Source organism: Cetorhinus maximus, unplaced genomic scaffold (assembly GCF_964194155.1).
Source record: "Cetorhinus maximus unplaced genomic scaffold, sCetMax3.hap1.1 HAP1_SCAFFOLD_44, whole genome shotgun sequence".
NCBI classification, from domain to species: domain Eukaryota; kingdom Metazoa; phylum Chordata; class Chondrichthyes; order Lamniformes; family Cetorhinidae; genus Cetorhinus; species Cetorhinus maximus.
The window spans coordinates 941,183-954,193 of record NW_027596099.1 but is presented as its reverse complement, the minus strand read 5'-3'; the positions used below and the strand labels follow the sequence as shown (position 1 = coordinate 954,193).

Sequence of the window (13,011 nt, the reverse complement as noted above, 5' to 3'; positions counted from 1 at the left end):
CAGTAGCAGAAACGTTGCAATGAGGATAACGAGCCAAGCGAAGGCAGGAGGTGGGAAATGTGTCCGCGCATTTTCAGAGGTATGTAGAATTGTCGGCTGTTATGACAGAGCAGTTGGTAAGGATTGAGATAATTCAAACATGGAGGGAACTTTGAACATCTGTCATACCCATATTGTCAATTGGTACTTTTGAAATGCAGCTCTGAATTCAGGATTAAGGAAACCAAGCCTCCAGAGATTATTTAGATCGAACTAAACTAAACATCTCCTAATCTTGCAACAAGTTAAACATATACACATGTCCACTAAATACCATCCTAATGGCTTTTAAGCACACCATCAAAGTAATCACCCCCAGGTAAATCTTCACGAAGGCACCAGTAACCCGCAGGCTTTACAGAGGTACCAGGCAAAGCTCATATGACCTTCCGGATTCATACTGAGGGTCCTGGCAATTTGGTTCATTTGCAGACACAGTACTAAGATTGCAGGCTGTTAAGAAATTAATTGCTTCTGCCTCTCGCGCAGGAACCAGTTTTGGTTTGTGCAGGTAAAATAAAGAACAAGATTAAGAATCAGAAGAAAACATGAAAATACCGATTACAGGAAAACCCTATTTTTATACACAACTAGTCACGTCAACGTTGCATTACTGAGATTCTAATCTCATCAGTACACAGCCGCATGATAAGCAGATGCCTCCAGTCCCTGGCACTCTTTCTCTTTACCCTTATCTGTTTACCCTCATATCGTCGAACTTCAAACCAGTTAATCCCTTACCAAGCAGTGTGGAGGCACAAGGCACTTGTGACTCGTTCAAGCAAGACGCTGAGTTTTAAATTCCTGTCACATCACAGGAAAATACCCAGAGCCTCGAATTGTTGCAAATGTCCTCTTGTTCGTTAAAAGAATCGATAATGTTGCAGATTTTGTTCTGAGGTCTTCCTGACTCACTTTCCATCAACAACCATGAATTTTCTCTTAATTTGCGGCTCAGCAGAAGATTGCTTCAGAGGAAAATCGATTCCCTACATTGCAATACTTGTGAGAAGGCCAAATAAAACTAAATTAAGATTCAGAAGAAAACATGAAAACACAGGAGACAATAATATTACTGTTTCATTTTGATTCTGGTGAAATAAATTTCGCTTGAAGATTTTCTCAACCTTTCGTTTTCTTCCTTCCTTTAGATTTAACTAAAATTCGACTGATGGATGGGAGTGATTATTGCTCTGGCAGAGTGGAAGTGTATTACAACAACACCTGGGGATCAGTCTGCGATGGGACATGCTTGATGCACAAGTTGCATGTAAGGAACTAGGTTGTGGAACTGCCAAAGCAGCCCCTGGAAATGCTCATTTTGGAGCTGCAACGAGTTCCTTCTGGTTGGATGAAGTCAACTGCAATGCAACAGAGTTTAAATTATCCCAGTGTCAATCGAATTCTATCGGAGAACATAATTGCAGCCCTGGTGAGGCAGCGTCCGTCATATGTTCAGGTAAAGATATTGCCTTTCTATGTTTTTTATTTTTATTTATTTTCTGATCAGTTTAGAAAAGCTTCCAGACCAAGTGTTAAATAACACATGACAGGGAAGCCCAATTGTGCACCATTCGCCACATTCAAAGCTGAATGGCATGAGTTCCTGCTTACAATAAAGTTGGCGGGCGAGAGAGGTTAACCGGGGAATTGGGAACTGTTTCATTGCTCAGCGGACAGTCGACACGTAACCGATCTGTCGAATGTCTCTCTTTAAAGCTGTGGTTACTCTTTTAACCCATGAGCCCCGTGATACATTATCAAGCTCTCCTGATCCGGTTAGTCATCACAAAACTCGGGACAATAGGGGCATGACTTGATGCAGAATTGAAAGTCATTTTTATGGTCAGGAAGTCAACAATAGGCAGAGGCAGGAGGTGGGAAATTGTGTATGGCGGAATTTCATATGTTTATGGGATTTTTCGCCTGCAGGCGGGTGAGGCTGATGAAGTTTTGATTTACTTTTGATTCCATGGCATGTTTTACTTGGCGCAGGTCTATTGGCCTGAAGCCAGATACATCACAAGTTGGACCAGTCCCCCATCAGGCTGAGCTATCAGTGAGGCTCATCTCTTAACTCGTGCAGCAGCCACAATGGAACGTGTAACAGGTTTAGGAACAAGATGTTAGGCCCCGTTATCAACGTACCATCCCTTTTCCTCTTGTCCTGGATTGCGCCTCGAAGTCGAATCTTCCTTTTGGGGGACACGGAAGCTATTCACTCCACCACCGACCTGCTGAATTTGTGAATAATTCAATAGATTGTTCAGTTAACATTTTTCTTTCATTTTCTCTTCCCTTAGAATACGCCACAGTGCGATTGATCAATGGGCCAAACCCCTGTACTGGAAGAGTGGAGATACAATATAATGAGACTTGGGGAGCAGTGTGTGATGATGACTGGGACATGCTTGAGGCAAAAGTTGTATGTGAGCAATTGGGCTGCGGAGCGGCCGAATCAGCCCCTCACGGTGCGCGTTTTGGTGCAGCTCCTGGTCCCTTTTGGCGGGATAATGTTAAATGCAAAGGTAACGAGTCCAGCCTAGTGGAATGTCAAGGCAACGCCTTGGGAGAACACAACTGTAGTCCTGGCGAGGCTGCATCTGTCATATGTACAGGTAAAAATGGATTTGTTTCCGCAGTTTTAGGAAAACATAAATTCTGATTTGAAATACCACGTTGTTGTGGTGCCTTCTAAGAATCGAGCACAGGAGACACAGATAGGGGTTAACGACCCATTTGTTCAAGCGAACACAGGTAGTGTCTGATTTAGACTAGCTAAAAGAGAAATCCACAGAATATACCAAACCTTTCCTTTCTATAAACAAATCGTCACAGTCAAGTATTTGATCAAATTCTGCTCTTGTCACTACATAGCCACATGATAAGCAAATGTCTCCAGTCCCTGGCACTGATTGGATTTAATCTTCTTTGTTCATCCTCACTGCCCTGCACTCTCCAATCCAGTTGATCGCTAAATACCCCCAAGGCGTTTCTAGAGATTTCTGCTGACATTTGTTTTCAAATAAGAAATATGACATGAATCCATGATTAACACTTACAGTGTTAAACATATTCAGAATCATGTCTCCTTAGTTACTGGACTTTTCAGGCTGGACCAAGTGTTCGGGCCTCAACATTCTATTTTCCGAAGGTTTCATTGTAGCTGAAACCCTCATTACATCGGTACAGTCTTGGAACTGCCCTTCACCATGACTCTATTCACACAGTAAAAATCTATTAGTTTCCAGCCTGAAGGCCATAGGAAAATTATCACATTTTGGGAGGTCCAGATTTTAAAGTCAGAAGAGAGAGGTTTTCCCTTGTGTTGGGGCTCCACGCAGATGACTTAATGCCTGGTTGTTGATACAAAAATCCCACGAAACGACTGGAGCTGTTGCACGTTTGGCTTTTCTGTCATTAATCAATTTGGCAGGTGTTGATGGAAGATTTTTACGATCAAGCCCGTTATGCGGTGTTGAGGCTGGTTCCTCAGACTCTTTGCTGCTCCCCTGCCCAGTGGATGTCAATTCTACAATGTCACTGTGAAGACAAAATTTTGAAGCCCACATTGACTAATTGTCCAGGGCTTGGGTCATGTTACCATCCTTCTGCACGTGACTTCAACTGTGACATTTACCAAGCGCATGGAATTTACCTTGATTTCAGCTCTTATAATCCCTCAGTGATTAGATGTTAACTTGGGTGCCAACCATTTTGAACGTCTGGTATTCACGAAGCCATATCTCCACAGACCCACTTACTCTGGTCTCAATGTGGGCCCATCAAAAGCAAATGCAATCTCCTGATTGCCTTCTGAAATTTGCCTGAACTGTTCCAGATGAGACGTGAGCCTCCTGGTAGATCTCTGGCACAACGGGGTGTGAAATTCGAGAACAGAAATCTATATTTACAAAGTATTTGAAACTGCTCGAGTAACCATCCGGACAGAAGGCCAACCTGTGAGCAGGTTGTGTGGAGCAGCCACCTTACTTCCCTTTGTTCAGCAGAAAATTCTGACTTTGGAAAACTATTGGTACAAGAATGTGGTGTTTAAAAAATATCCAGTATTGAATTACATTTGAGCGCCGTAGAGACCCAACAATGCATAGACACATGGCGGCCCACGTGTGGCTCTGTCAATCAACACGTTGCGCTTCTAAATTCCGATCACATTCAGGAAGTTAGGAAGAACGCCGAAGTGTTGCAAAAGTCCACCAGTTCGGCAATGGAATCGAAATTTTAGGTTGATGTCTTCCTGTGATCCATCCCACCACAGACAATGACCTTGACCTTCATTTTAGGTTCAGCTGAATGGTCATTGAGATGACTTTCGATTCCCTACATTGCAATGTTTTTGTGCAGATCAAAGAAATTACAAACTTAGGATTCAGAAGGAAACACGGAAACACAGGAGACATTGATATATTGACTTCACTTTGAATCTGGTGAAATGAATTTCGCTTGAATATTACCTTTAACTACTGTTTTCCTTCCATAGATTCGATTAAAATTCGTTTGATGGATGGGATTGGCTCCTGTTCCGGTAGAGTGGAAGTGTATTACAACAACACCTGGGGATCAGTCTGCGATGATAGTTGGGACATGTTTGATGCACAAGTTGCTTGTAAGGAACTGGGTTGCGGAACACCCAAATCAGCCCCTGGAAATGCTCATTTTGGAGCTGCAACGAGTTTCTTCTGGTTGGATGAAGTCAACTGCAATGGAACAGAGTCTAAATTATCCCAGTGCCAATCCAATTCTATCGGAGAACATAACTGTAGCCCTGGCGAGGCAGCGTCCGTTATATGTTCAGGTAAAGATGTTGCACTTTTTTAATAGAGAGTTAAGAAATCGTATCAGTCCTCATTTGAAGTGACACATTAAAGTGAAGTGCAATTGTGCACTATTTGCTAGTTTCAAAGCAGGATCCTGAGGCTCCTGCTGAAACGAAAGTTGTTGGTCAAGAGAGATAGGTCGGGGAAATAGAACCGGGTTCTTATACTGATCAGAAAGACGACAAGTATTCGCCTGTTGAATGTTTCCCTGATTAGCTGCAATACCTATAAAATTCTAGGAATTCATGACTCTGTGATCCATCATCCAGCACTCCTCATCCGGTTAGCCAGCATCAAGCTCCAGATAATGCTTGGGCATGATATGAAAACAATGATGAGTAGTTTTTGGTTAGGTTTTAGGCCAATATTATGTTGGCTTCACGTTGTACGACATTCCCGATATTCAGATGCACTGAGTCCCATTGCAACTGACAGTCGCATTGGGTGCGATAATCATGGTAGTTGTTTTCACCCCTGATTTCCATTTTGCCCCAATGGAATATCAAAGTTTCACTTTTCACAAAGTGACTGTTATAATGATGTAACTTCGACTAGTGATGTCCTCCGGTAGCAGAAACGTTGCAATGAGGATAACGAGCCAAGCGAAGGCAGAAGGTGGGAAATGTGACCGCGCATTTTCAGAGATATGTAGAATTGTCGGCTGTTATGACAGAGCAGTTGGTAAGGATTGAGATAATTCAAACATGGAGGGAACTTTGAACATCTGTCATACCCATATTGTCAATTGGTACTTTTGAAATGCAGCTCTGAATTCAGGATTAAGGAAACCAAGCCTCCAGAGATTATTTAGATCGAACTAAACTAAACATCTCCTAATCTTGCAACAAGTTAAACATATACACATGTCCACTAAATACCATCCTAATGGCTTTTAAGCACACCATCAAAGTAATCACCCCCAGGTAAATCTTCACGAAGGCACCAGTAACCCGCAGGCTTTACAGAGGTACCAGGCAAAGCGCATATGACCTTCCGGATTCATACTGAGGGTCCTGGCAATTTGGTTCATTTGCAGACACAGTACTAAGATTGCAGGCTGTTAAGAAATTAATTGCTTCTGCCTCTCGCGCAGGAACCAGTTTTGGTTTGTGCAGGTAAAATAAAGAACAAGATTAAGAATCAGAAGAAAACATGAAAATACCGATTACAGGAAAACCCTATTTTTATACACAACTAGTCACGTCAACGTTGCATTACTGAGATTCTAATCTCATCAGTACACAGCTGCATGATAAGCAGATGCCTCCAGTCCCTGGCAGACTTTCTCTTTACCCTTATCTGTTTACCCTCATATCGTCGATCTTCAAACCGGTTAATCCCTTACCAAGCAGAGTGTAGGCACAAGGCACTTGTGACACTTTCAAGCAAGACGCTGAGTTTTAAATTCCTGTCACATCACAGGAAAATACCCAGAGCCTCGAATTGTTGCAAATGTCCTCTTGTTCGTTAAAAGAATCGATAATGTTGCAGATTTTGTTCTGAGGTCTTCCTGACTCACTTTCCATCAACAACCATGAATTTTCTCTTAATTTGCGGCTCAGCAGAAGATTGCTTCAGAGGAAAATCGATTCCCTACATTGCAATACTTGTGAGAAGGCCAAATAAAACTAAATTAAGATTCAGAAGAAAACATGAAAACACAGGAGACAATAATATTACTGTTTCATTTTGATTCTGGTGAAATAAATTTCGCTTGAAGATTTTCTCAACCTTTCGTTTTCTTCCTTCCTTTAGATTTAACTAAAATTCGACTGATGGATGGGAGTGATTATTGCTCTGGCAGAGTGGAAGTGTATTACAACAACACCTGGGGATCAGTCTGCGATGATAGTTGGGACATGCTTGATGCACAAGTTGCATGTAGGGAACTAGGTTGTGGAACTGCCAAAGCAGCCCCTGGAAATGCTAATTTTGGAGCTGCAACGAGTTCCTTCTGGTTGGATGAAGTCAACTGCAATGGAACAGAGTTTAAATTATCCCAGTGTCAATCGAATTCTATCGGAGAACATAATTGCAGCCCTGGTGAGGCAGCGTCCGTCGTATGTTCAGGTAAAGATATTGCCTTTCTATGTTTTTTATTTTTATTTATTTTCTGATCAGTTTAGAAAAGCTTCCAGACCAAGTGTTAAATAACACATGACAGGGAAGCCCAATTGTGCACCATTCGCCACATTCAAAGCTGAATGGCATGAGCTCCTGCTTACAATAAAGTTGGCGGGCGAGAGAGGTTAACCGGGGAATTGGGAACTGTTTCATTGCTCAGCGGACAGTCGACACGTAACCGATCTGTCGAATGTCCCTCTTAAATGCTGTGGTTACTCTTTTAACCCATGAGCCCCGTGATGCATTATCAAGCTCTCCTGATCCGGTTAGTCATCACAAAACTCGGGATAATGGAGGCATGATTTGATGCAGAATGGAAAGTCATTTTTACGGTCAGGAAGTCGACAATAGGCAGAGGCAGGAGGTGGGAAATTGTGTATGGCGGAATTTCAGATGTTTATGGGATTTTTCGCCTGCAGGCGGATGAGGCTGATGAAGTTTTGGTTTACTTTTGATTCCATGGCATGTTTTACTTGGCGCAGGTCTATTGGCCTGAAGCCAGATACATCACAAGTTGGACCAGTCCCCCATCAGGCTGAGCTATCAGTGAGGCTCATCTCTTACCTCGTGCAGCAGCCACAATGGAACGTGTAACAGGTTTAGGAACAAGATGTTACGCCCCGTTATCAACGTACCATCCCTCTTCCTCTTGTCCTGGATTGCGCCTCGAAGTCGAATCTTCCTTTTGGGGGACACGGAAGCTATTCGCTCCACCACCGACCTGCTGAATTTATGAATAATTCAATAGATTGTTCAGTTAACATTTTTCTTTCATTTTCTCTCCCCTTAGAATACGCCACAGTGCGGTTGATCAATGGGCCAAACCCCTGTACTGGAAGAGTGGAGATACATTATAATGAGACTTGGGGAGCAGTGTGTGATGATGACTGGGACATGCTTGATGCAAAAGTTGTATGTGAGCAATTGGGCTGCGGAGCGGCCGAATCAGCCCCTCACGGTGCGCATTTTGGTGCAGCTCCTGGTCCCTTTTGGCTGGATAATGTTAAATGCAAAGGTAATGAGTCCAGCCTAGTGGAATGTCAAGGCAACGCCTTGGGAGAACACAACTGCAGCCCTGGCGAGGCTGCATCTGTCATATGTTCAGGTAAAAATGTATTTGTTTGCACAATTTTTCAGCATGCATGAATTCTGATGTGAAATATCATGTTAAACATAGTCACAATGCTTTGTCCTTAGTTGCTTGCTGTGATGTTCCGGCTTCGGATCCCAATTAGCCAGCTGAACACTCTAGCTGAAATCCTCACTACATCAGTCGCAACTTGCAGTTGATGCTGAGATTTTTAATAACACTGGAACCGTCGCTTCAGCTCTTGTTATAATCATCGATTGAGATTCAGTAATTTATGTGATGTACGTATTGAGGGCAGACGGGTTTCAGTGAAAGGGATATGGAAGGAAAGTTTGACTCTGAACCCGAACGCGAAACTTAAAATATTCAATTCGCTATCCATGTTCACTCGAGCTATTGATCCTATTATTGTATTTAATGGAATGTGGAATATTCCTGCACCATATAACTCTGGTTCAGATGATTGCTGACAGTTCCACAGCCTAGTCACATGTTAAAACATTTCGTCCGAACGGGATAACTAAGTTTCACGTTTGACAAAGCAACAGTTATAATGATGTAGCTTGGGCAAGTGATATCCTCCTGTAGCAGAAACATAACAATGAGGAAAACGAGTCAGGCAAATCCAAGATGTGGGAAATGTGACCGCGCATTTTCAGGTGTATGTCGGGTTGTCCGCTGTTTGAACACAACAGTTGGTAAAGGCTGAGTTACTTAAGCGACAGGGAGAATTTTGAACAACAGTCAAACCCTATATTTTTAATTGGCATGTAGGAGATGGGGCTCTGAAATCATGAATAAGGCCACAAGTCTCGAGGGGGTATTTATATAAAACTAAATGGAACATATGTTCATTGAATAACAAATTAAACACATTAACACGTTAACAAATTATTACCATAATAAACTTTAAACAAATGCGCAAAGTAATCACTCCCGGGTTATTAGTCACCCAGGCAAGAAAACATTGTAGACTTTAAACAGACACCAGGCAAAGCGCATTTGACCTTACAATATATTTCCGAGTCAGGATGGTGAGTCTCTTGTCGGGGAATTGAAAAAAAGTTAAAAGGATAAAGATAAAATCCTGCTGAATATTTTCACATATATTGTAGTTCGATCCTCCATTAGAGGAAACCAAAGTGCGAATGGTGGAGGAGAAACACCTCGTTGGAAAGATTGGAGGGTTACTTTAATGAGGCTTGGGGGGCAGTCTGTGATGATGACTGGGACATACACGGGGGAACATTGTCTGTCAGCAGCTGGGCTGCCGAGCCGCCAGTTCAGCCTCAGCCACCAACAACCCACCCCCACCCGCCAACCAGTGCGCATTTTGGTGCAGCCCCTGTCTCCTTTGGGCTGGATAATGTTAACTGCTGAGGCGATGCGTTCAAATTATTCGGATGTCCAGCGAACCCACGGGGCAGGGCGGGGTGGGGGGTGGGGGTGGGGGTGGTGGAGGGGCACAACTGCCCGCCTGACGAGGCAGCTTCTGTCATTTGCACAGGTGAAAACGATTTTTATTTTAAAACATTGAGGAAAGCATCAAATCAGATTTCCCGTCTTGTCTTCCAGGTCTTGACAAGGATGCACTCTGAGCGAACTTACGATTAGGCTCAGACATTGCAATTTCACTGAGGGGGAGCATTGCATCATTGCTGATGTCTCCAGTGCATCGCGAAAGATTTGGTACTCAGCTTCAGACGTGGCGGGGGGGGGGAGTGGTGGGTGAGGGGGTGGGGGAGAGGGGGGGAGGTGTGCGGGGCGGGGGGGAGGCGGTGGGGGAATGGGAGGTGGTCGTGGGGGGGAATGTTTGGAAGCACACAAAATAACTGCTTTGTTTTGGCTTCCCTTCTCGCACCCGAACCACATTCATCTTCCCATTTCATTCAAAGAACAAAGAAAAGTTCAGCACAGCATCAGGACCTTCGGCCCTCTTAGCCTGCGCCGATCATATTGCCTGTCAAACTAAAACATTTTGCTTTTCCGGTGTCCGTATCCCTTCATTCCCATCCTATTCATGTTTTTGTCAAGCTGCCTCTTAAACACCACTATCGTGCATGCTTCCACCACCTCCTCTGGCAGCGAATTCCAGACACTCTAACCCTCTGCGAACGAAACTGGCCCCGCACATCTCCTCTATAGTTTTCTCCTCTAAGTCCCCTAGTAATTGATCTTCCACCCTGGGAAAAAGCTTCTGACCATCTACTCTGTCCATGCCACTTATGATTTTGTAAACTTGTATCAAGGCGCCGCTCAATCTCCGTCGCTCTAGTGAGAACAAGCCTATTTTCTCCAACTCTCCTCATAGCTAATAACCTCCTGAGCAGGCAGCATCCTGGAAAACCTCCTCTGCACCCTCTCCAACGCCTCCATACCCTTCTGGTAATGTGGCGACCAGAATTGCACGCAATGTTCCAATAGTGGCCTGACCAAGTTTCTAAACAGCTGCAGCATGACTTCCCAGCTTTTATACTCAATACCCCTGCCGATGAAGGCATGCATGCCATATGCCTTCCTGACTACCTTATCCACCTGCGTTGCAACTTCCAATGACCTATGGACCTGTAAAGCCAGATCCAATGTGGGAATCTCTGGCTTAGGCCAGCATTTATTGCCCAAAACCTTGTTCAAGGAGGCGGTTAAGAGTCAATCACATTGGTTGAGAGTCTGGAGGCACATGTAGGCGAGGCCAGATGAGGACAACAGTTTTCCATACCATAAGGGGATTAGTGAATCTTGTAAATATTTACGACAATCGACAATCGTTTCCTGGTTATCATCAGACTTCTAATTCCAGATTTTTTCATTGAATTTTAAATTCCACCTGCCCTGGGGTGATTTGCATCTCTCTATGCCATGTATGGGGATTGGTTTTGAGACTCCAGTAAATGAGCTAAATTGAGGTAAACTTAACAGGGCGCCAGGATGTGTGGCGTGACATATTGAATTATCCAGCCCACCTTCTGATTTGACAATCCTTTTTTGTGGGCGGAGAAAAAAATTGCCTCTAATCATACTGCCAATTAATTATAACCTGTTAGACAGCATAAACAGATGTTAAAGGAAACTCCAGCAAGCTACAGGAAGGCAATTTTTCCAAGAAAGCCTGAAACAAACGTGTTGGATTGCACCTTGCCTTTGTCTGGCACGTGTGGAAAGGTTGGTGGGCGTATTGGCCATTCTATTCCTCGAATGTCATTGGTCAACCGCCAAAAACAATTAGGTCATCAGCATCTTGGAGCCAATTACAAACCGCCTCATCTGCTCACCAAATTGCACAAATTTTCACACTGGAGTCAGTGTCATCACAAATGCAAATCTCCTGTACGGATGATCTTCTGAAACGTCGCTCCAATCAACTGGTAGCTGCATGTGAACAAAAAAAACATATATTTTTAAAAGTTCATTCATGGGATGTGGGCTTCGCTGGCTGGGCCAGCATTTATTGCCCACGCATAATTGCCTAAATCGATAAAAAGTGTTCTCCTTAGCCCAGTCGTTAATGTTGTCTGCCTGCTTATTTTACATTTGGCCTCCAGTTCCTCTTTGGTCGATTCTGTCAGTGATGACCAATCACTATAAACCGGCTGCGCAGGTAACATGTCACAATGGCCATTTTTTTCGTTCTTTTGGTAGCTAACCCTGCCTGTCACAAACATAAAAAATAAAATCCAACAGAATTGCCATGATAAGTCTCCCTGACATAAATCAGTGGTGACTCTGGTGAAACTGTTGACGCTGCCATAACACGCAATAAACACCCAGAGGCTGAATGTTACCTCAGTTATTTCTGGAAACTGTTACCACCAGCAGGGTACAAGTGGTAGATAAAATGAAGCTCGTCAACTCAAACAGCAGCACTGATTTTGGATGAACCGATGTTTATGTTTTACAGCCACTGAGAAATGACCATTGAACCAATGATTCAGGAAGGCGCCTGGATGCTGGTGATACGCAGCAGATGAGGTCCATGAAGGATGGGGAATGCACCTCATCATATTAGACAAACAACTACAGCTTATTAAATGAAAAAGTTCAAATCTGGGATTCCACAATTTGTGCAAGTTGGATGTTAACTTTCATCAACTGCTTAGAAACTCAATTGTCTGCTTGCTATTTCACATTTCATGTAGCTTTGTAAGAAGTTTGCTGCATACGTACAGCCTGCAATGTTTTTTGACTCAACGTGAGCCATGAAGGTTGTTTCACTCTAACTGCCCGGACCCACAGTGTTTGATGCTATTGATGAAAGCAGGACGCAAGGCACTTAGACCTTGCTGCCTCTGATGATGCTGTAATACCCAGCACCAAGATAACACTTTCTTACCCTGCTGCTCAAATAAACGCCCCTGTTATGCAAACCTGCGTCTCTAATTTGTACTGTTTTATCTGTTATTAATCAGGCCCTGTTAAAAGAAATATATATGTGTTTATATTAGAAATCCCTGGCTCCAGAAAAGGGAGGTGGGGGGTTTGGTAGGGGACGAGGTTTACCTCAAATTTAAACGGGGGAAATACCGCCAACAGTTCCCTGCCCCCTCCCCACCAGCCCGAAGTGCCCAGGTAAAGGTTGCCTGTCAATTACTCAAAAATTCAAACCTCCATTTGGAAATAGGCCTGTGATGGGAGCCTACAGAAAGAAGAAATTCAATTGCAAACTTGAATGGTTCCGACCGTCTCATCTGCAGAGTCACTCAGGGAATGTTATAAGTATTAAAATCGCTTCGAAATCACAGATAATAGTAGCGCTTACAACCCCAAACGACCAAGTGCTAAGTGACAGACACAGACACTCCCCCCAAATACACCCCCCACCACCCCCCACAACCCCCGCCCCCCCCCCCCCCCCTCCCCCACCACAACCCGCGGCTTCCCTGACACTGACACCGGTCACTAAGTATCTCCCCAGCAGCAAAA

At 43.8% G+C, this 13,011-nt stretch overlaps 2 protein-coding genes across 3 annotated transcripts in view; both read left to right on the top strand.

The window, feature by feature from the left end:
* LOC144672797 (scavenger receptor cysteine-rich domain-containing protein DMBT1-like) overlaps positions 1–2,363 on the top strand; it is a 36,560-nt gene extending 34,197 nt beyond the window's left edge. The window contains exons 13-14 of the mRNA XM_078534783.1: positions 1,191–1,309; positions 2,343–2,363. Coding sequence (XP_078390909.1) covers positions 1,191–1,309; positions 2,343–2,363 — 140 coding nt within the window. The remainder of the gene's footprint in view (positions 1–1,190; positions 1,310–2,342) is intronic.
* Positions 2,349–12,452, top strand: LOC144672812 (scavenger receptor cysteine-rich domain-containing protein DMBT1-like). Of its 2 annotated transcripts, XM_078534798.1 has the most exons (5): positions 2,424–2,657; positions 4,541–4,855; positions 6,633–6,947; positions 7,792–8,106; positions 11,990–12,452. In XM_078534798.1, exons 1-5 carry the CDS (start codon positions 2,447–2,449, stop codon positions 12,001–12,003), a joined length of 1,170 nt encoding a protein of 389 aa, XP_078390924.1. In that variant the 5' UTR covers positions 2,424–2,446; the 3' UTR covers positions 12,004–12,452. The 2 variants fall into 2 exon arrangements, with proteins under 2 accessions (XP_078390923.1, XP_078390924.1); XM_078534797.1 differs by lacking the exon at positions 11,990–12,452 and having other exon boundaries at positions 2,349–2,657; positions 7,792–8,327.
* Positions 12,453–13,011: the final 559 nt, after the last annotated feature.

Coding starts and splice junctions, on each gene's coding strand:
- LOC144672812 (XM_078534797.1), top strand. CDS start 2,447: ATGCTTGAGGCAAAAGTTGTATGTGAGCAATTGGGCTGCGGAGCGGCC. Junction 2,658..4,540: donor TGCATCTGTCATATGTACAG/GTAAAAATGGAT, acceptor TTCCTTCCATAG/ATTCGATTAAAATTCGTTTG. Junction 6,948..7,791: donor AGCGTCCGTCGTATGTTCAG/GTAAAGATATTG, acceptor CTCTCCCCTTAG/AATACGCCACAGTGCGGTTG.